Source organism: Apus apus, chromosome 9, assembly GCF_020740795.1.
Source record: "Apus apus isolate bApuApu2 chromosome 9, bApuApu2.pri.cur, whole genome shotgun sequence".
Taxonomy (NCBI): Eukaryota; Metazoa; Chordata; class Aves; order Apodiformes; family Apodidae; genus Apus; species Apus apus.
The window spans coordinates 10433142-10455484 of NC_067290.1; the positions used below are offsets into that span (position 1 = coordinate 10433142).

Genomic DNA, 22343 nt, shown 5'->3' on the forward strand with positions numbered 1-22343 from the left:
GGCCTTGACCTGATGTTTTGAGAGAGAGAGGAAGATAAAAGGAATCTTAAAAACATACCGATTTTACACGGTCTTACCATCACTTCCCTCTGACAAGAGAAGTGGGATGGACAGTGTGTATACCTTTGTATACAAAAAGAGAGCACTTTTAAATTCCCTTACAGGCCATCTAGTACAAAAAACTAAATTTTTAATTTCTGCCTTCTGCCTTGAACTGTGAAGTCTTTCCCTTATGCAAAATATCTGCAACCTTTCACTGACAGAGTTGCTCAATCTACATTATAAACCCTAAATTCTTAGCTCTTAAAATAATGCATGACTATTCAGCAAAAAAACCCAACAACAACAACAAAAAAAACCAACCCAAAACCAGTTGCCTCCTGCTGCTTTTAAGAGAACAAAATCCAGAATCTGGCAGCGAAAGGCAGGGCCCATCTGTTGCTATGAGTGCTATAGAAAGGACAGGATGACACAAAGGCACACACTGTCATGAAGAGAACACAGGCCAGCAAGCTCTAAAATGCCAGAGAAATGTGGATGGACCAGGTATAGCAGAGATGCAGAAGAATGTGGCAGGACAGAATAATACAAACCTGGAAAACTATGCTAAAATACAGATTTAAAAAAATATCATGGTAGATGCACAACAAAAAAAGGAGACAGACTGTATAAACACACTGAATCATAACTTGAATGAGCACTTATATGCTATGTTAATAAAAATAAATTGGCAGAGACCTTCCTAGAACTCCCAGGTTTATGCTCAAGTGCTACTATTACTCTTAGGAAGGAGGAATCTATATTTTCATGCATCCATCCAGATGACATTTTGACTCTTATGCAAGCCAAAGTCAGTCAAGAACGCATTGCTTCTTTAACTTTGACATGACAGTGTGTATCAGTGACACAATGATACTTGTTATAGTCACACAAAAATTAATTCTAATCTGAAATATTTCAGGCAATTTTTAAATTGAAGACTGGTAAGAGGTAACAGTAATAAAAAGCCCAGGACATTCCTCCCAACAATTTTAAACCAAAAAAAAAAAAGTGTTTGGTTAAAAAAAACATTTAGTGCACTGAAAGCTTGAAAGCTTTTACTAAATATTTCAATTTAGTTCTATGTTCCTTTTTTTCCCAATATTGTATATTTTTCCAACAACCTAACTTTCTAAACCTTTTTATCATTTACAGTATTAGAATAAATAACAACCCCTACATAGCACCTCAGTTTTGATTTGTAAAGAAGTTAACTTAAGTTCTGGGGTGGAAAGTATAAAAAAATTAAAACCAAATTTATTTCCTAACCATGCTATCAAGCATTAAGATTATTACTAATCTAAAGTTATGCATCAGTAAGATGAATCAATCTAAGAACAAAGTACAACAGTCCAGAGAACTGGGAACAGACATCAAGTATCCTGCTTTCTATTCTCAGCATGCATAATAGCCAAGTACCTAAAATGTTAAGACATTAAGGCATAACTAAGTATTCAGATTAAGGGGTGTTTTTTGTAGTTTCTGTCAGTATTTAAATTGGTCTTTCCTCCTGCTCCCAAGTAAGAAATTGACTTGAGGTTATGCCATGATTAATTTATTTTATATTGCTATTAGTCTCCCTATTTAAGACACTTCATTTATAATACCAAAATAAGATTAAAAGTTAATAATAATAACTACAGCATAGAGAGTTTTAAAATTTTGTTTCAGAAATGTATACAGTAATCCTTAAACTCCGAATGCTAGTTAAAAAACGTCCTCTATATAAATGTCCCAACCTTCCAACTAAAAGTACCACCACTCCTCAGAGCTTTTGCCATCTAGAACAACAAAGCAAACTGAAGAAAGCTTCATGCACGAAAAAATGAAAATTAACATAAGATGCCAAGTGTATCTTAGCCAATGGAACAATTTAGTGAATTTAGAATTCTAACTAGAATAATCCTTGCTGTACACAATATTGGGCATAGTCTTATCAGACACTTTTACTCCAAAAACTTCAAGTATATTTTAAGACCCATTAGTTAAAATACCTAACTTTAACTACTCTTTAAAAAAATCCCATCAGTTAGTTCAATCTGTCTTCATTCTTGTTCTACATAAAGCCACTCCTGAGTTTCAACTAGTTTCCACTATTTCTATATTTCACTTACTCACATTTCTCTCATGTCATATAGTTAGAAAAAAATGTTTTGCGGACTTGACTTACCATACCCAATATACTAGAAAAAAGGTATGTCTATATTGCAAGGGAAAACAAAGTTAAGAGGAAAAAAGCCAGTGAGCTTTCTACTTTCATGTCACAAGCCTGAGATGATTCAGCCAACTCCTACTTATTCCAGTATCAAAATATAAGGACAAACAACTTCCAAGTTGGCTCATTATGCTTTACAGAACTTTCTAAAAAACACCTAAACTGAAAGTCTTAAGCAAAAAAATGCTGGTCAAAGGAATGGACAAATTAAATTTCATTTTTCAAGAGAATATTATTCAAAGTAAAACTTCAGAGAACATTTTGAATGTGTCCAACTTCAAACATCAACCATAAGACAAAAGGTAGTCTCAAGATACACTACCTTTCTCTGTGCTCCCATTAATTTTAGGTATGAAGTCATCAACTTGTATGCCTAGGATTAAGAAAGGGTATTATTTCTGGAACCAAGGAAAATGTTTTGGGTTTTGTTTCTTTATAAATACAGCTCTGTGAAATACATCTGCCTTTTCATATCACCTCCTTCTTCTAAGTATCTAATCAAAACAGGCAAAATTTAACATGTTTTCCAGCACTACAGATCAAAGGTTACTATCATCCAAAAAATTACTGCCGATTATATTTTAAAAACAACAAACAACCCTTATATAAAATGTATTTAAACACCTTCCAAATGTTGGAACCGAGGCGCAAACAGCTCTAAATTGAGCAATGACCCACAAGTCTGGACACTCGCAACAGCAGTGCCCTCTGCTGGCACTCTGCTGAGGCCACGGCTTTCGATGTTAAGTGACACCAAGGAGAATACACTACTGGGATAACTGTAAAACATGATTCTTTTGCCAGACGCCTAGACCACATTATAATAAAAGTAATTGAACAGAAAAATCTGGGAACCAGCTTGAAACAAGAAACTGATCACACCTACCTAAGCTGTTGTGTTCTTTAAGAGTTTTCTCTTGAAGATGTTCTAACCGTACTGCAAACAAAAGTCCAAGATAAAGATATTTCACAGGTTAAAAGAAAAACAAATAATCAAAGTTTCTTCCCCACTGGTGACTAACCTTGTAAAGCAGTTAGTCGCTCATTGGTGAAGTCGTTATCAGCCTGCAAAGCTTCTATTTTTGCTTGAAGCTCTTGCTCTCTCTCTTCCATTTCATCTATTTTATGCTGCAATTCTTTTTTCTCAGCCAGTCCTTTCTGCTGGATTTCTTCTTGTCTTCCTTCTGCTACCTGCTCAAAAAAATATTAGAGAAATGCCCAAGCAAATAAAAATTAAAATGTAATTCAATAGATATTCTTGATTTTTTTGTAACTAACTTCCTTTGCTAGTCAAAAAAAATGCAGCCAATGCAAAATTCTTCTGCTGTTATTTTTCTGTAAGTTTCACTTCAAGCACAGTAATTATGAGAAGGAATCTCAAAATATCTTAAGTAACTTTTTGTATGAGGAATCCAAGTTTTACAGGGACAGTACAAGGGCTACAGAACACCTAGAAGTCTCCCAGCATCTCAAATTAATCAAAACTCAAGAGGCCTTCTGCACTGAATGCACACTGCACAGACCAACTTGATTGAAAGCCATGCCTTTTTCCTTGCTGAACTTCATTATAACAAGTTTCAAAGATTCCCCTCCCTCGAAGCTGAGTAGTAAGTTTAAATTTTGATCCTTCTTTGTATACTCAGCAGCAGCAATTAACTCATAACTGGAAAACCAACAGACTTCAGATCAGCAATTTAATATTTTAATTTGGAAAGAAAAATCTTCTGTCTGAAGTGTGAGCTAGGACTCAAAGAACCTAAGTTCAAATTCCAGCATTTATCCAAGACAAATGCAACAACTGTCTCAGGTCTACAAAGAGAAAACAACTACATTACTCCTCTACATATTTCTCTTATTTAGACTAGAGGCTCTTTGGGAACAGGATTTATCACACAGTGATTATTTTCTTTTCCAGCAAAAAGGACCTTCAGAATGGTAGGCTAGTTATGTTTGCAACTGCACAAAGAGGCAGCATAAAATGAAAATTTATTTCTAATTCTAGTTTTCATTCCAATTAACTGGAAGATGTTTAAGTTGAAAGTTATTTGCCTATATACAAGCATGTGAATATAAAGTTTTATATAATACATAATTTTATACTAAAATATATTGCAGCTCTATAATTACGATAGCTTTAAGAAAAAGGGAATCTCTTCAGCAATTTACTTCACTGATGACACTTTCAAGTTCATTAAATGTAAACCAAAATAATAGGTAAGAGACAATGTGCCTCTTCCATTTACCTACTGTTTAAAAAGTTTCTTAATCTTTACTTGGTTGCTACATTAGAAATTAAATTATATTTATTTGTTCCATGCATTACATTATCACCATAAACCAGATGAAATTCTGTCATTACCTTTAGCTTGTCTGAAAGATCTTTAATTTCATTTACAGCTCCATTGTACTTATTAGCTAATTCTCTTAGTTCTTCCTGAGTCCGCTCATTCATTTCTTTCAGGTGAGTACATTCATCTTCTGTATTACTTAAGCTCCTCTGTAAGACAGAATTATTGTGGAATTAATTTTAAAAAAAGAGACTAAATCTACCTAAGGCTGAAGTTGATCTATTTTTTTCCAAAAAAAACGTTTTGTTCCTAATCAGTAAACCTAAACAAGCTGATCAAGTCCTGGTAAAAACATAACCTATACAAACCTTTGCAATGTTCTACTTGAAGAACAGCTTATGTCAAAAGACATTTGCCCCACACCTGTAAAAAAAAAACCAACCTACCAAAAAACCCACAGTAGTAGTGTTTTTTATACAATTAATAGTACTTAAAGAACTGGAATGTGTGATCTCTCTCTCCCATTCTCTTATGTTTTATGATAAATGGTGGAAGTTCTGTAATATCTTCTGATTCAATGTAATTAAGAGACTTCTTCATACCCTTCACCCAGCAAAATAAGGTATAACACATCATGAGCCAAATGGCTCCAAGGCAGTTTTCTAAACCTTCTTCTGAACCCCATAATGTGGAAAAACATCTAAACTCAAGAGGCAGCTGTGTCTTCAGGAGGCAAGAAATGCTCCATAAGTTTGCATCAGCTGGTGAAAGCAGCACAACTAAATGGTGCATAGTTTCCTCCTCACAGCTCAGTATTGTTTCTTCAGTAATACAATTTTTATTTTCTTTGTACCAAGCTCTAGCTTAGTTCTTCACTATCAGAACAGACCAAATCATTTTTTTAAAATAGTGCATTCAAAGCCACATTATATATTAAATATTAAAAGACAACTTGCAATCCGGAACCAATGATTCTTCTGTGTGGAAAAAGAAGTATGTGGCAGTAATCACTCAAGCAAATCTCATACTTGAATTAATATTTCTGCCCCAAAAGTCAAAATAAAAAGGAAAATGTGTAAGTAAGTCAGAAGATTCTTCTCTTATTCTAATCTTGAAAAGGAAAAGAAAGCTAGAAGCAAACATAAAACACCAACCATTAACAAACCTGTCAAGAACTATTACAATACAGTAAGGGGCATTGAACTGCAATCTCCTGAGGTTATTTATTACAGCATTATGTGCATTGCACTCTCTATAAACCATGAAGTGGGTAGACACTGAGCACTTAATCATGACCTAAGGGAACTTAACAAATAGTGATAACGGAAAGAGAAAATAAAGTAAAAGATAGTAATGAGAGATATTATAGGGCAGACATCTTATTTGAATAAAGTGTCTCACACTTCATAATGTAAAAAATTAATTCTTAAGTGTAATTTGTATGAGTGGTTAAGTTTGTTTCCATATATTTTACAGTTTAAACTTCACCCAAGAGCACTTTTTCTAATGTATGTATATCACTTTCCAGTCACTTATTTCCCACACATACTGCTGTTCAGCTTCACAAATTTTGAAATCTGGCAGAAAAACAAGTTCAAAGAATAGTTTTTCATTAACTATTCAACAAACTTAAGTATTGTCCAACAGGAGAAATAAACGCTACTACCTAATATACTGCAAGTGCCACAAGACTACAAACACTGGTGTACTACAAGCAACAAACCAGGGATCTAAGCAGAAGTTATAACTATTTCAGTATTTTCAGAACACTAGGCACCAAACTTCAATACCTCTACTTCAGACAGTTTTCTGACCACTTCAATTTTCTCCTGAAGGACCCGCCTCAGGGACTCTTTGGCTGTTGTCTCATAATTGTGTTTGTCTTCTTGTAATGCTATAAGCTCTTTTCGTATACTGTCTTCTGTTTGATTCTGTATGTACAAGACAATTGAGATACAAAGGCAGAAGGTAAATTAGCATTTTGCTGGTTAAATATACTGGATCATCACAAGACCTGTTCTATTCCAAAACGTTTAGCAATTTCTGGTGGATGTAAAAAGGTTATGGACAAATCAGTGATCAAAGAGGTGCATGTATGGCAGCACTCAGGCAATTATCAGCTTTGATTACAGGAAAACTCTGTGGGTTTTTTTTAGACACTGTCAAGCCTAGGAGACTTATAATTTGACAAAACAGAGACCTATGAGGTCCCATCTGAAATTCCTCAAACTGCAAAAAAGTTCCCATAATGTAGGCTGTTGGGAGAAATTAGAAGAAAAAAAAAATCTGAACCAGGCTAGGTGGCCTAAACAACAATCAAGCTGGACATACTTGTTACTCTGACAGACAGCTCACTGATAATGCCTTTTTTCAAATCTCTATTTGGAAAGAAACATTCATAGGAAACAGAATGGCTGCTTCTCACCAATGACAGGAATTGCTTTTCTTCATTTCAGTACATACATTTTTATATGAATATACAAAAACTGGTTCACACACACAAAAAAACCCACTGAAAAATAGCCATTTATCTAGATTTAAAGTTATTCCATGAAATACAGAACAAATTTAAGTTTTCATGCTGTTCAGATTCTCAAAATTGCAAAAGCTTGTTTCAGAAATTTTATCTTCCAACTGCCTTCCTATAACCAGCTAATTTCAAAACACTTCAGAAGAGCTATCTTTCAGCATTCCCAGCATCCAGCTTTAAGTGAACTGCTTACCTTTGAACATGCCTGTAATTGGTTTCCCATAACCTCTAATCTTGATAGCAGCCTGTCTTCATCTATTAAAGCCTATCAGATAAGAAGAATCACTTTAGTATCAACATGTGCTTAGTGTAGTTCCAGTAGAGTTCTGCTTAAGACTTTAATTTTGTTGGAGTACTTATTACATATAGTTATTTCAAACCGGTACATAACTGTTAATTTAATTAAATATTGTATTTTGCACTGTTTAGGAGAAGTGCCATAAGATTGTCATTCTTTCAGCTGTTTTTCCCCATTCTTTGTCAATTAATAGCTAAAATTTATACACTACTGTGTATTTAAGTCCATAAAGGAAAAGGATGCCTGCAGATACCTGCCAACTAGTATCTGAAGCCTCTTGTGTGACAGCAAGTAGTCGCTGAAGGGTTGCCAGCTTCTGTTCCAACATTTGTTCCCGATGTAAGGCTTCCTATGAAGAGAGCAGAGCATCAGTTAGTTCAGCTAGGACAACTGAGAAAAATAGAAGCAACATAAGATATCAAAATACAAGAAAAGGAAGTGTGAGTAGCAAACATTGTCACATATTCCAAACTAAGAAGTCCATACATTTTGTCCTACCATACATTTACTTTGATATTTTCATTTGAAAATGCTATCCTAAAACTTTGGGTTCCTAAAACCCTTCATCTTCCATGCATATGTTGCACATGCTGACTACACATAGTAACAAGTCATTCTTTCCCAGACTTTGACTTTTGTCAGTAATTTGAGTCACGAAACTGCAAACACCAAAAGGCAGGTTGGCAGCTCCCCTGCAATGAGCTGTTCATCCTGAAATCAGGTCACAGAAGAAAAATGCCAAAAAAAGAACCACTATTTTTGTTTTATGACAGTAAGATAGAAAAGCATCTTCATTAACAATTCCAAGACACAGAGTGAACAGATTGGTGACCACTTGTGTATGTGGCCTTCCAAAAAAAGCTTTTGCCTGAGTTGTTTCCAGGTATGTCACCAAATAGATACAATGTTAGGATTTGCCTCAAAGGCCTCATCATGGATGTGAACAAAGAAAAATCACCACTACGAATGAAAAAGAGGCAAATTAAGTCAGCAGCACTATACATAAATATACACAGAATTTACCAGTAAGAATGTTTTTACATATTTTCAGACAATTGATTTTATGATCCTTTCTGAAGAGTTTCTGTATATATATTAACCTACACTTTTAACATGTTGCCATTTTGCAGTTTAGCCCTTTTGTGACACAACACCTTAGGAAAAAACACAGCTATTAAAACTGACACAGGAGCAGGCACAGAAAGTCTGGTGATGCCAATGAGGAGCAGCACTGTCCCCTCCTTTATACTTCCAATAAATACAGGGACAGAAATATTCACACTAAGAAATTACATTCACAGAAGCAGACTAGCCCTTGACACATGAAATGACCTCTCATTTTGCCCTTCTTTTGTTCTACCAAAACACAGCAGTGAATGATGCCAAAATAAACTGGGGACAGTGAGGCAGGATAGGGGAAAGGCCAGGAAAAGCAGCTATTTGATGTTCAGGGAGCCTTCTATAAAACAGAAAGCTTTCATGTTTCTTTTATGAAAGTCATAGTTCATACTGCTCATGCAAAGCCCTTATACTATAGAACTATACTGTGTTGTTACAACACAGAATCATAGAATACTTCGGGTTGGAAGGGACCTTTAAAGGTCATCTAGTCCATCGCCCCTGCAATAAGCAGGTACATCTTCAACCACATCAGGTTGCTCAGAGCCTTCTCCAACCTAAACTTGAAGATTTCCAGGGATGGGGCATCTATCATCTCTCTGAGCAATAATATTTTACATTATTTCACTACTGAAAAAGGTAGTTAAATGCTTATCATGTTCTGGTTTACAAAATGCAAGCCAAAGATACACAGAGCATAAGATTTTGAACAAAGATTAAATATTTAGCCAAACTAATTATGTCAACAGAAAAGTTACCTGTAGATACTGTGAAAGCTGAAACAATTCCTGAGAATACATACTGGGAGTGTTAGCAGCAACCTAAAAAAATAAAGGAATTTAAGGATCAAAATAGTTTGGGACTTTTCATTAAACTCATGTAATGCAAAATTAATCATTTAAATCTAGTAATGAAGGAACACTTAAGATTATCTAACAACTGGCTTTTTCAGTAATTTATTGTTCTGCTACTATTATTTATTTTTATTTATAGAAGTTCCCAGTTTTCTTAGTTTCTCAAAATTTTGTTCTTCACATCGAAAACTATGATTTGAACCTATTTCAGTAAATCCTGGTTTTAGAGGCTAGACAAATGACCAATTCCTGCCACTTATCTCAAGGTCTTATCTATTAAGAACTTTTCTATGAGTTTTCCATGCTATCAAAAATGACTTTAAAAATGACACAAGATATTACTGACTTCATGACTCTACAGGAGTGACTCTAGCTGTATCTGCAAAAGAGGAGCAGAGATTTGGTCTGTTGTCCTATGGAACATGCCAGAGCATTTTCCAGCCTGAGCAGTGTAGCTTTTCCTCCATCAAAAACCAGGCAGAAGGACAACATATCTCACCCAAACACCAAATCATGAGTTACTCTTGGGGCCCACAGATCAAGTATCAAATTATGCAAGACCCAAGCCTGGACCTATATATTTAACCACCTTAACATCAACCAGTTTCTTTCAAAGCCACGTTTCAGGGCCCATACTGGAAGAAGTGAAGCTACCTTAAAATACACAATGCAAGACTGCATTACCTGCTGTACCTTAAATGTCACCTGTAATATTAAACTAGATAAAAACAGGCAGTGGAAAACAAATCTAAAGGTAATGGGACTTCACCATTTCTTCACCTTTATAAGAAGTCAAAAAAAGCACATGGCTGAAGAAGGCAAAAACCAGCAAATTACTGAATTACCTTGTCAAGAGGACTTGGTAATGGAGCATGGATAACACTGAAAAAAAAAATTTAAACAGTGAGCACAAATCGCAGAATAGCAGTTCAAAAATCCAGATTTGTAGTACTGTGCATTTAATCAAGATGCTCTCTATTTTTAAGTTTATTCTTCAGATAAAAATCAAGAGTTAATACACAAATGTGCAAAAAAGTTAATACCTGCTGAGCAACGTTTTCAAAGTTACAGAATTATTTTCCAATTATAGCTTTAAGGTCTATTCTAAGAACTTCTTTACCCACTTAATCTCTATTTCAGTACCTACATAATATTTGATTCTTTAAAAATTTTATTAAGATTTAAACCAATTTACATGCACAACTAATAGATATGAGAAGACAGTGGATATAGTACTCATTTATAAACTCAAGGGAGTAAATCAATACTTGGTAACGTACAGAATTTTATGCACTTTCACTACAGAAAATGTTACACTTGCACATTTTCATCAGAACAAAAAATTTAACATCATACATTTCTACTACTTCTTATTAGGACATGCAATTACATAGAAAGTAAAAATAAATTATTATGGAAAATTTATCTTCCCAGAAGCAAAGACACCCTAAAACTTCATGCAAATATTTCTGGATACTAATGATAAAAGAATATTTAAACAAGCAAACAAAAACATACTATTACTGAGGATGAAAGATGATTGAAATTATGTAATTTGCAATTGGCACTCAGTTACTGCAAAAAAACACATTTAAATTTTTTTGTTTCTGCTACTCTGAAATCTTCTCCAACATGTGCATATATACACAGAAAACTCAATATTCATCTGAGTTTCCCAACATTATTCCAACACAGTTTATAATTTTTTCTCCTCAAGCCAGGCCAAGTTTTCTTTTGTTGTGACAGCAAATAACTACACTACAAGGACACATTACTGCATTACTTATCTGAAGAATATAAACAGTGTTACATATACATGTGCACACACAGACAACACTAACTTCACTTTAGCACATTCTATATGCACTTAAAGAGGAAAAATAATAATTCCAAATAAAAAAAGGAAGAAGAATGCTCATTTGCTTTCCCCCCCATATTCTTCTGTTTATAAAACTTTTCCAGTATATTAAACAACAGCCAGTCAGCAAAGCCCAACGTGGTAAGAACTTTATTATTTTAAAGAAGTACTTTATTCTTTCACAATTGTCTTAATTTCTAAAAGTGAAAAGCAAATGAGATTTCTTATTCATAATGCCTACAAAAGAACCATGCTGTCAGTTATTTTTTTTTGCGTGAACACAGGAAGATAAGCTGTTCCTATGCTGATTTTAAACATAGCATTCATCAAATCCTCATCATATAGTAGTTTAATTTTGCTACATATAAATACTTATTCTTACTCTGATCGCAATCGAGCTTCCATTCCATCTGGAAGAAACAATTTGATTGTGGAGACTATACATCCATGGGTAACTGAAAAGAAAAGCACTTAGTCATTATGATTGTTACTATTTAATTGTAAGTTCAATGGTTAATATTATAGTAACCAAGCAAACTGTCATAATTGTGAGGCAGCAAACAAGAAGCGGCATGAACGCCTTCAAGCACCACTGGCTGAGTCTGCCTTCTAGGACCTCCTCTGCAGAGAGGAAACTTTATAATTAGAATCTTGAAGAGGTTTTTCTGTGTATTTAGTCCTGGCTGTGAAGCAGTTCCAGTTTTTTCATGTGCAGCAATGCCTGCAAGATGTCTTTACTGCAGCAAGTTGAAAAAGTTAGCTCCATGTTTTTATCATAAAACAAACAAAAAGGAACATATGTTACCTGCATTAGGTACCAGGAGTGCAGAAATGTAAACAAAATAATGAGCTGCCTTTTAGGCAAGATTCCTATGATCAAGTCTGGGGACTTGGAAGGTAACAAACATATGTCACCAGACACTTCATCTGGAACCTGCCAGCTGATTGTTATTTACAAACACAAGGATGAAAAAGGGAATACAGAGGAAGAGCAGAGGAACCTCTGAGAAGTACCTACTCCTGAACACTACAAGCAGCATCATTTACGACAATGGTCTTCTGTCATCTACCACTATACCTAAAGCGCCCATCAACAAATAGCTGCTCTACTTTCATGGTTATTAATATCAGCAAAACAGTTAATCTAGCTTTGAAAAAAAGGGTAATGGGTGTTTTAGGCCAACAGCAGTACTCCAGGGAAATAAGACAGGTCTTTCAGGAAGCTATCTCAATAGAATCTAAAAATACAGGAGAACTGATCTGACTACACAGATTTATTCTTAACCTTCACTCAGTGCTAAAAGCTAATGCTTTGGAGAAGTATCCTCTTGGCTACAGCACCTTGTTTTTTCAAGCTGACCTGGTAAAATATTAAATTTACATGTCAGGGAAGAACAGCCAGGACCTCTTTCTCAAAACAGATTGAAGTACTGGGATCTTTTTTGGCTTTAGATATAAGTCCCCAGAATTCACAAATTGTTCTTGCAGAAACATAAAAATACACATTAGAAATGTCAGCTGTAGCATGCAATACTCACACAGCTTTCATCATGAGGAATCTTTCATCTAAGGCATGAAAACTCAGTGTTTTCAAGAAGAAAGTGTTAAGTATTAGAAATTAAAGACCAACACAGCTTTACATTTGGGTCATGTTTCGGGTGGGTCTGCTGTGATATTATACAAGTTCTGAAGTTTTTCCATCAACACTCATACAGAAAGAAAAATAAAATATCATGAAAGCTGCAGGAGCTTTATTTCTGTAAAAAAAAATTCAGATAAAGGGGATTTAGCAGAAGGTCCAAAATAGAGAGTGACTGCAAAAACGCAGCAAGCATGTCAATAAGTTTATAAAATAAAAAGAATAAAAAAAAAAGAAAAAACCCACACACTGTCCTTCAGCTATCAATTCATCACCAACAGAAATTAAAGAGTAAGCCTAAAGGAAAGGTAAAGCAATGTATAAAACACTATTATGGTAGCAACTGTTTACATTCTAGTCTATATTATTCCTTCTGGGGGAGGAAGCCAGTAACCTCTGGTTGCCAAATGGCTTTGAGGAATTTGTTCTCCTACCAAAGCCTCCTCCCGCCTCTCCCGAGGTCCCAGATGACCCGCCAGGCACTCACCTCCCGGGCGCGGGCAGGGACGGGGCGGCCGGGCCGGGACCGGCCGCAGCTCGGCACGGCGCGCCTCGCCAGCCTGCGCTGCCAGGCCGCTGCCGCCAGAGGGCGCCCCAGCCCGGCGGCCGCGCCGCCCTGTCCCTCCCTGCCCGCGCCCCGCAGGGACCCCGCAGGGACCCCGCAGGGACCCCGCAGGGACCCCGCAGGGACCCCGCAGGGACCCCGCAGGGACCCCGCAGGGACCCCGCAGGGACCCCGCAGGGACCCCGCAGGGACCCCGCAGGGAGCCCCGGCCTCAGCCAACGCAAACGGGGCAAAAAAAACACTACTCCTGCGCGATCTGCCAACTTCAGTCAAACTCTCTGCATCGTTCTGAAACAGGCAACTGTCACAGGCGTCACGACACAACTACAAAAAAAACACTGAGAGCGGCCCTGAACCATGATACGGGTTTATGGGTAAATGGAGCTTAAAAACAGCAATAAAGAAATCATTTTTTGTCCCAAAAATATTTGCTTCACAGAAAGACAATTGATGCTCTCGTTTTTATTTTCATCCCTCCCTGGCAGTGTCCAAGGCCAGGTAGGATGGGGCTTTCAGCAACCTGGTCTAGTGGGAGGTGTCCCTGCCCGTGCAGGGGAGCCGGAACTAGATGATCTTTGAGGTCCCTTCCCACCCAAACCATTCTGTGATTCTGTAACAGCGGGCATGGCAATAATCAAAGCAGCACTAAGGAACTGACTCTCAGGAATCTGACAAGCCCTGGCCTTCCTCAGCTGCACAGCTTCTTCCAAATTCCACACAAGACATAAGACTTGACTAGAAATAAATGCATAAACCTTATTTCAACTAAATCTGGTATTATTCGACCCTTCTCGAAAGCCCTCTGTTTCTTTCCAGGTGGGGAAGTCAACACCAGTTAACTACTGGAATGCTCTGGCACTGACTGGGAAACTTAGGAGGTGCTAAAAGAATACAAAGCATACTAACACAGAGAAAAGCAGGGTAAGATGATTAATAGATAAGTACTGTATTAAGGAGAGGGAAACAAGCAGGCCTGCGTGCTTGTTAATAACATAAAGAGTGGACAAATAAGGAAGCAGGATTGGAACATTTCTCTGGGGCCTGTTAATGACTGCAGCTCGGCAGCAGAAAGCACAGGAACCTGTGCTCATGTAAGATAAAAATCACATACTGAACGTGCCACTATTTTAATGAACCAAATCAAGATCTTATTTGCAAGGAAATTACTTAGTAAGACACAACCTGAACAAGAAAATGGAAATAAATGTATTCTAGCAGTATTTACACGAGTCAGTATTTACATAGGCAAGTAAACTCTCCCTATTCTGTCATGACCTTGTAATTACGCACAGCAAAATGAAATGCCTTGTGCAAGGAAGGCACTACGTAAATACTGGAATAGAAAAGTGTTGTAAAGGGAACCACTACTTCTAAAAACTACTTTTATGTCTGTTTCATTACTAGATTAGGTTAACAGTAACATCTAAGACTACTGAAAGGAACTGGTGAAAAAACTGTGTTTACAAGCACTTCAGCTGCACTCACAGATAAACACTAACTGCAATGCAGCTGTTTCATGCCGATGTATGTACGATGATACAATCTTCATTCACTGCTTGGGGGAGCGCAGAGAGGGAGTAAAGCAAACTTATACACTGTTCCTCATTAGCTAGCTTGACACAGTCATGAACAACACGAGTACAGGTCCTATGTTCAAAGCTAGAGAAGAGGAAAAGGAAGGCTGCACAACCTGATCACTCATTACACAAACCTCAGGTCCCTAGGATAGTGCTTTGTAAAAAAAAATAAATTGGGAAGAACTACTACTGGCAAGAATTCCAGACTGGAATTTGCTTACTATGAACTTCCCACAAACTTTCACATAAACCAATTGCAAATAATTGCTGATAAAAACAAGTAAACTCCAACTTCCAACTAAATCTTAAAATAAAAAAAATTGGTTTAGGTCTAAATATATGAAGAAATTCAGCTTCTTTTAGAGAGGATAGCATCTCAAATGAACAGTTCCATGTTCATTAGATGCCATGTATTCCTTTGATTTTTTCCATTTATACTTCTAGTATTCATAAATTTCACTTCACATGAAACAACATTTTAAGTAACTTCCAGGCAATTCTAACTAAACATTCAGGAGTTAAATCTTTGTAACATAATTTTTGAGAAAAGTGACCAATGTCATGTGATATTCATTACAATTAATTGCTCAAAAATCCTATAGCTCCAGAAGCTCTCCAAGACAATATACTTCAGCACCGCTTAACAAAGTTCTCTCACAAGCCACATTCATTACCCTTCCTCTGTTACTTCAGACTTGGAGAACTACAACCTGTCTGACTAAAGACAAGATTGAATTCCTACCTATCAGATGGAGCAGGCTTAATCTTTTTATTTTCTTCACTTAATGACCTTTAAAAATTCTACTGTTGTAGTACTGTTGTTCTACTGTATGGGTTCATTTTTTGGGGTTTGGGGGGTTTGATTTGGGATAAGGAGTTGTTTGTTTGGGGGGAGAGGTATGTTTTTCAAAAGAACTTCACTGTCCGCATTTACATTTAATATTATTCTTTCATTTCACTCTTGACTAATACGCCTCTCTTTAAGGATAAACTCCATAAAGGTCTTGTTCAGAAAAGCACTAAAATGGAAAAGCAGTGATAGCAGTTCTGCCATTTTATTGCCAAATCTGTATTATTGGATGAGGATTCTTGAGAATGTATCCAGAAGTTCAACTACATAAAGTAATGGGTCCACGAGGTAACTTTTAAAATTATTGAAAATATTGATTACAACCTAGTAGTTCACAAACAGACTGATCTTCAAAGAAATGGCTCCTGAAACACTGTACATAAAGGCAAAAGAAAAGAGACTGAGGCTGCATTTTTATTAATACAGATAAACAGCTATTACTATAATACAAGAGCTTCTGAGCATGCATACTGGAAAGAGGACAGCAAGAAAATCAAACCAAAATCCCATCACCACATCTTTCAGCTCAACTTTTTTCTAACTTCATTTTAAAGCACCTGCAGAAATCAAAATCACTAGCAGCCACAGAAAGAAAATGCAGATATCTTGGCAAGAATCAAATTAGCCTGTTTCAAACATTTGCTGAATACTTCACCACAAAACGGCATTTTATACTTCTGCCAATTATTAGCTGCAACTTCAGGGCTCATAAGGCTTGAAAGGAAGATAATTTTAGAAAAATAACCACAAACCCCATTCCTATGCTGCACTTTGAAAATTGCTGTCAGTCAATTTAAGTGAGGCAATTGCTATTCGTTAATAGAGTCTATGTTTCCAGCAGATCAGGTTCTTGATCCAGTTTACTGCGTGACTCACTGCCAGCATAAAGGAAGAAAGTAGTAACAAAAAAGCCAAAACTATTTTCTTTCAACAGGAATACCATTTACTCTTAAAGATTGGACCATAGTAAGAAGTTCTAAATAAATATACTTGAAAAAAAAAAAGTGATCCATACCCTTACCTTTCCGCGTGTTCTCTGTCACATCTACGCCAAACTGGATTATGTCACCTGACATAATTTCACATGGTGGGCTTTCCTCAGATCCTCTACTCAGTCTCTGGCTATTAATAAAGGTACCATTACTACTTTTAGTGTCTTGAAGATAGAACTGCAAAAAACAAACAAAAAGAATAGTAAAGAATCTGAAAAAAAAAAAAGTATGATGAAACATAAGCTCCAGCAAAATGTTATTTGCTATGAAATACAGCTTGACCTCCCAATGTAGAAGAGTTCAAACGTATCAAAACACCCTCCTCAGGATGCAACACCTTCACGTTATCAAGAAATATTTGTATTTAATTTTTAGTTATTTAACATATGATTGAATTCTAGCACACACACTACACAAACAATTGCTGCAAACTGTACTTAACCTACTGCCTGCATGGAAAGACCAGACATGGTTAGTAATACCTTTTGCCACACATGTAAGAATTCATATTTATATTGTCAACACACAAAAATTCTAACTGCTCATACATTTAAAGTACCAGTGTTCCATGACAGAAACATGCTGTAGAGAATACTAGCACTGAGAGCACAAAGAAAAACTTCAGCAGAAGATAGAGTTCAGGGAATGTAATATCAGACAATGGTGAAACTAAGTTGAAAAAACACAGGATGCTTTCACCTCTCAGCAATACTAGTTGACACTATTAAGTTAATCTCAGGATTGCTGCATCATCAAGTACCTTTGTAAATATTAATTTGTAGAGTTAATTAAAATGTAATAGCAACTTATTGAATCAGAAACTGCTTATGATGGAACACTTCTAGTCAAAACTGCTGCATCTGAGAAGAGGTTACCAGTGAGTCACCTGGCAGAAGACCAGAGTCATTGGCTAAGAACAGATCAGCAGACAGCACAAAAGAGGGGACTGGAATGGTACTAACCAGCCAGGTGTAACTACTAAAATTAGTCACTTTCAGTAGTTCAAGGTAACAAGTTACTACAGGAACCTGATGGGATGGTAGAAATCTCTGGCATCCTGCACCCATAAGGAATCTCATCAAGTCCCAAAACAAGCATAAGGCTGGGGGGAGAGACGTCGCCTTCAAAGAAATGAACATACTCCCATGTTTTTCTTGTAAAAGCAATTGATTATTTTTTTCAGGTTTCCATGCAAAATCTCCCATGCTTTTATATGCCTCTATTATCACATCACTCAAAAAAAAAAATATCATAGAGTCAAGGAAAAAGGTGTTTAAAATGGAGCAAGAGACCAGCTGTAGGGCTCTTCAGATCTCATTGGAAAATGACACCAAGCATATGGTGTGTATCTTACAGACTCATCTGGAATAGCACAACACAGCAACCCTAACCTAAGAGCTTAAACACCACTGGGTCCAGAAGATGGGTCTCAATACAACAATCAAGTGGAATGCCAACACAGGAAAGCTCAGCTAGGTGTATGTAATGACAGAATGAAAAGCAGCATAAAAAGACTTTTTTCCAACAGATGTGCCTTGGATCTCACACTGAAGAAAAGGAAAATAGTCAGTTGTATGTTCATAAAGATGAAGTTAAATACAAATTATGCATAGATCAAGAAATTATGGCTGCATTCACTGCACTAACAATCAGACCCACCCTATTCTAAATAATATTCTCTATATTACAAAATACTATATATTAAAATAATAATATAGCTTTTATAACAGTTATAACTTTAAAAGCCAATCAAATTAATTCGCTTATTAATTTACTACTGAACTCTCTTGTGGTTCAGTGCAGAGATTATTACTTTTTTTACTTCCTGTTTGTTTTCAATTAGTGTTCTGCTCCATTTGAAAATTCTTCTGTTATGAAAAAGTGAGTCACAAGCAAGGAGAAACAAGCATGTTTGTTCTTCCCCACCCTCTTCTTTCCTATGCATAATATCTGCCTTTTATCCCTCCAACTTTTTGATTAAACAATGCCCCTTGTAAACATAGTTCTGCAGAATCTGCAGCTGGAGCACAGACAAGGCAGCACAAGGAAAGTGCAACAGATCATTAGCAACAAAACTTACAAAATACCAACAGGCACAAAATTTAAACTGGAAAAAATTTGTAGGCAAATGGCCCCAGAAAAAGCACATCAAATTTATTATTAAACTGACATCCATTTAGCTGCACACTACTGAATTTAAATTTTAGAAAAGTCCTTGTAGTCCTTACAAACAGAATGAAAATACTCTTCATCCTGCATCTAGTAAAGGAATTAGCAATATGAGCTACTGAAGCACACTGACTTCAAGACATAGTGAAAAGGACTGTTACCTTGAATGTAGCAATTGGTAAGGAACCCAGATCTGGTCCCTTTCAGGCAGCAAATTCAAATGTTACTTACATACTAGTTTTCACTAGTTCAACAGATCTTTCTGAAAAGTTAATCCTTCCATCACTTTTTTATCATTACTACAAGTAATCTTTACCAAAAAAACAAGCACAAGCCCTGAAATTAACACAGGTACATACTGACAGGTACTTATGGTAGTATAGTAGTATTTAATATACTATTGACTATGCAGTATCCTTGGTGGGTTCTCCAATTCCCCAAACAATGCCTTTTACACAGCTGCTATGTACTACAGTGCTTTCTGTGGAATCAGCACTGTTCGTTCTTCCTGCTTCCCAACACAAACCAGGGAACTTCAGCAGCAGTGCCAGCTTAGAGAGTCACCACCTATCTTTCCCTTCCCCAACATTCACTGCTGAGTGGCACCACCTCCCCTTCTGGTGCACTGGCCCAGGCACTTGTTTATCACTGCAAACCAGTTTTGAGAGCTGGTGCAAATTATTTGAGGAGGTGCTTAAGCCGGTACTGCCAGAAAAAAGGGCAGCACACATGGACCTAATTATACTTGCCTTTGTAACCTCTCTTCAGATCAAACTAAAATTCCAGGCCTTGTGTGCCTCATTAACTAGTCCAGTTCTAAGCAGAGATGGTAGCTCATGCACGTTCAAAATAACTCAGCTTTTGAGAACTGTTAAAGAACTTTCACACCCAGGTAACAACTCTATGTATGGTTCCAGTTGCAGTTCCCTCTCAAAACACATAGTAACATACAACTACTTAAGAACCTTCCTCTCCAGTAACAACATCTTTTCAGACAGGAAAAGAAATCCCAACCCACATTTCTTAGTAATTTACATTCTCATTATTGTCTGTATCCTCTCATTTATAGGCCATTAATAAAATTTGTAGTTCATCAGAACAAACATATAATTAGGTTGGTGTATGCTGCCCTTTCTTCTGGCAGTACTGGCTTAAGCACCTTCTCAAATAATTTAAAATTTTGTTCCAAGAAAGCTAAAATGTTAATCTCAAAGCAACAGCCATGCATCATAATCAAACACACACTAAAAGGCAAAGATATTGGAGAACTTTCTGTTGTATAAGTGCTCTTTACAAGGTACAAGGTAAAGATGGAGAACAAGGTCTCTACACACAGGATAAGAAAAAAAAAATCAATGCTTAAAGAGTAAGTGCTCTATTAATGAATTCCTGACAGTTTAAATAGTGATTTTTTTCAAAAACTCTTAAGACCTAGCTACTTCAGGTTCAATACAATGAACAAAAAACCCTCACGTCTCCTCAGTACTGCAGTAAGACAGTAAATGAAGAATGGTGATCAAGACAGACTCAGGTAACATTTGCTATCACCATGTATAGATAACCTGTTCCATTTTAAGAGCACATTACTGCTACTCCATCTAGCCTGGCTTGAAACTGCAGTACAGGACAACTATGCTGAGAATTACACTGAGAATTACTGAGACAGTTTGTCTGCAGAGATTTGAGATTCACTTCATGAAAAGGAACAAATTCTACATCCAAAAAATGTGGACTTAGACCACTGCATATAATTAAACACATTTCAGTCTTCTTCCACAGCTGAATCAATTAAGTAAATAGTACACTACCTTTAAGAGAAAATCTATCATCACTATACCTTATTAATTCAATATTTTTTCACTGCCTAAACAACTAATATAGAGAGAAACCCAATTTCAGGACCTCCTAGTTTACTATTTTTCTCATATTTGATTGCCTGTGTGAAAATATACAGAAGTCCCACGTTTCAGAGCCCTTTTACACAGGCTTTGAGGCATTAGTTTAAACAAGAAGGATTTAGATTAGTCAAATTCTGAGCTACAGCCACTAAGGAGATGACAGCTTCATTTTTTGCCATTTTTACTGCCACAGAGGGGCAGCAAGGCTGTCAGCTGAAGCAGTTAAGCTATAAAATGCTGCAGTTACAATGACAGATTCCTCCCCTACTTACACTACAAACTACATAATCAGTGAACAATTAATGCTGGCATTACAAATGCACCCCCTGAGTACTAGAGATAATACTCAAATGCAGCAAGTAAGTAGGGATCTAGAAATTTGAATATCTGCCCTAGAGTAACAGTTCCATTCAAAACTAGACTAAGTAGTAGTAAAACTGTTAATTTACTTGTTTCATGCTGAGTATTGTACTAGGGGGTGAAGTACATTGGCTTTGCACAATGTGAATTGTGCACAAAGATTTTAAAACATTACATAATGGCATCCAACCAGTATGGCTAACATGAATTACACTGCAACCAGAAAGCTTTTTCTCCCATACAATGAAAAGGTAATTTTATCTTCAAGTGTTTGCCCTGAGTATTTTCTTCTTTTGGAAGTAGCACTTCTGTTAGCAGAATACACTGTGCAAAACATACTGAATTCCAGGTCATCCTTTGCCTGTAAGACAGAAGTTCAAATGCTAAATTACCTCCAGATCCAAGTTATCAAGTTCCTCATTCTGGTCTGCTTACACACATCCTAAATTCCTTTCCTCTCACTTGCCTAGCTCCACCCACCTATCAAGGAAGTAGAAGTATTTGTCTTCATAAGCAAGCATAATTCACAGGGTGGGGTACATCAAGCAAAATTGCTTTTCTATTTAGTTTTATATTTCTTAAACACATAGATCTAATAGCTCTACACTTATTAAACTCCACCTCCATCAACTTAGCAACAAAACTAGTGCATTAACTTTCAAGTTCTTCGCAAATCTTCTTTTTAAAACTATTCTAGGCACCTGACACAGGCACACACCATGGTACTGAAGTGGCCAGGTGTGAAGAAAAGGACTTTTCAGACATTGAACAGACTGAAGGAGTGTCAGCTGACTATTCAGGGTCCACAGGTATGGAAGGTCCCAGAGAGATCTAGTTGCTCGTAATTTTCGGGAACTTCTTTGGAAAATAATAAACTTAACTACCTTTTCTATAAAGAAAAAAAAAAAGAGAGAGAGAAAAGAAGAAAAAATAACCTTCTTTGATATAGCACTGGACAAATATATTCACCCAAAGTCTAAGTCTAATGTAAATCTGACTACTTTGATGAAAGTAGTGAAATCCTCAGCTACAGCTACCCCACTAATTCAGTGCTATCCTTCCAAACCTGCCAGTAGGTCCAAGGAACAGAGT

The 22343-nt window shown here is 36.5% G+C and overlaps 1 protein-coding gene across 32 annotated transcripts in view; it reads right to left on the minus strand.

Moving 5' to 3' along the window:
• The window catches only part of SLMAP (sarcolemma associated protein), a 76916-nt gene that overhangs the window by 29447 nt on the left and 25126 nt on the right, over nucleotides 1-22343 (minus strand). For 7 of the 32 annotated variants that reach the window (XM_051627294.1, XM_051627319.1, XM_051627285.1 and 4 more), the window contains exons 3-13: nucleotides 16854-17001; nucleotides 11584-11656; nucleotides 10189-10225; nucleotides 9248-9310; nucleotides 7624-7719; nucleotides 7266-7337; nucleotides 6333-6473; nucleotides 4614-4751; nucleotides 3277-3445; nucleotides 3141-3191; nucleotides 2577-2627 (exon numbers count right to left, since the gene is read on the minus strand). In XM_051627294.1, coding sequence (XP_051483254.1) covers nucleotides 2577-2627; nucleotides 3141-3191; nucleotides 3277-3445; nucleotides 4614-4751; nucleotides 6333-6473; nucleotides 7266-7337; nucleotides 7624-7719; nucleotides 9248-9310; nucleotides 10189-10225; nucleotides 11584-11656; nucleotides 16854-17001 — 1039 coding nt within the window. Of the gene's footprint in view, nucleotides 1-2576; nucleotides 2628-3140; nucleotides 3192-3276; nucleotides 3446-4613; nucleotides 4752-6332; nucleotides 6474-7265; nucleotides 7338-7623; nucleotides 7720-9247; nucleotides 9311-10188; nucleotides 10226-11583; nucleotides 11657-16847; nucleotides 17002-22343 lie in introns of all 32 variants that reach the window. The other 25 variants (XM_051627301.1, XM_051627293.1, XM_051627302.1 and 22 more) reach the window with 7 other exon arrangements.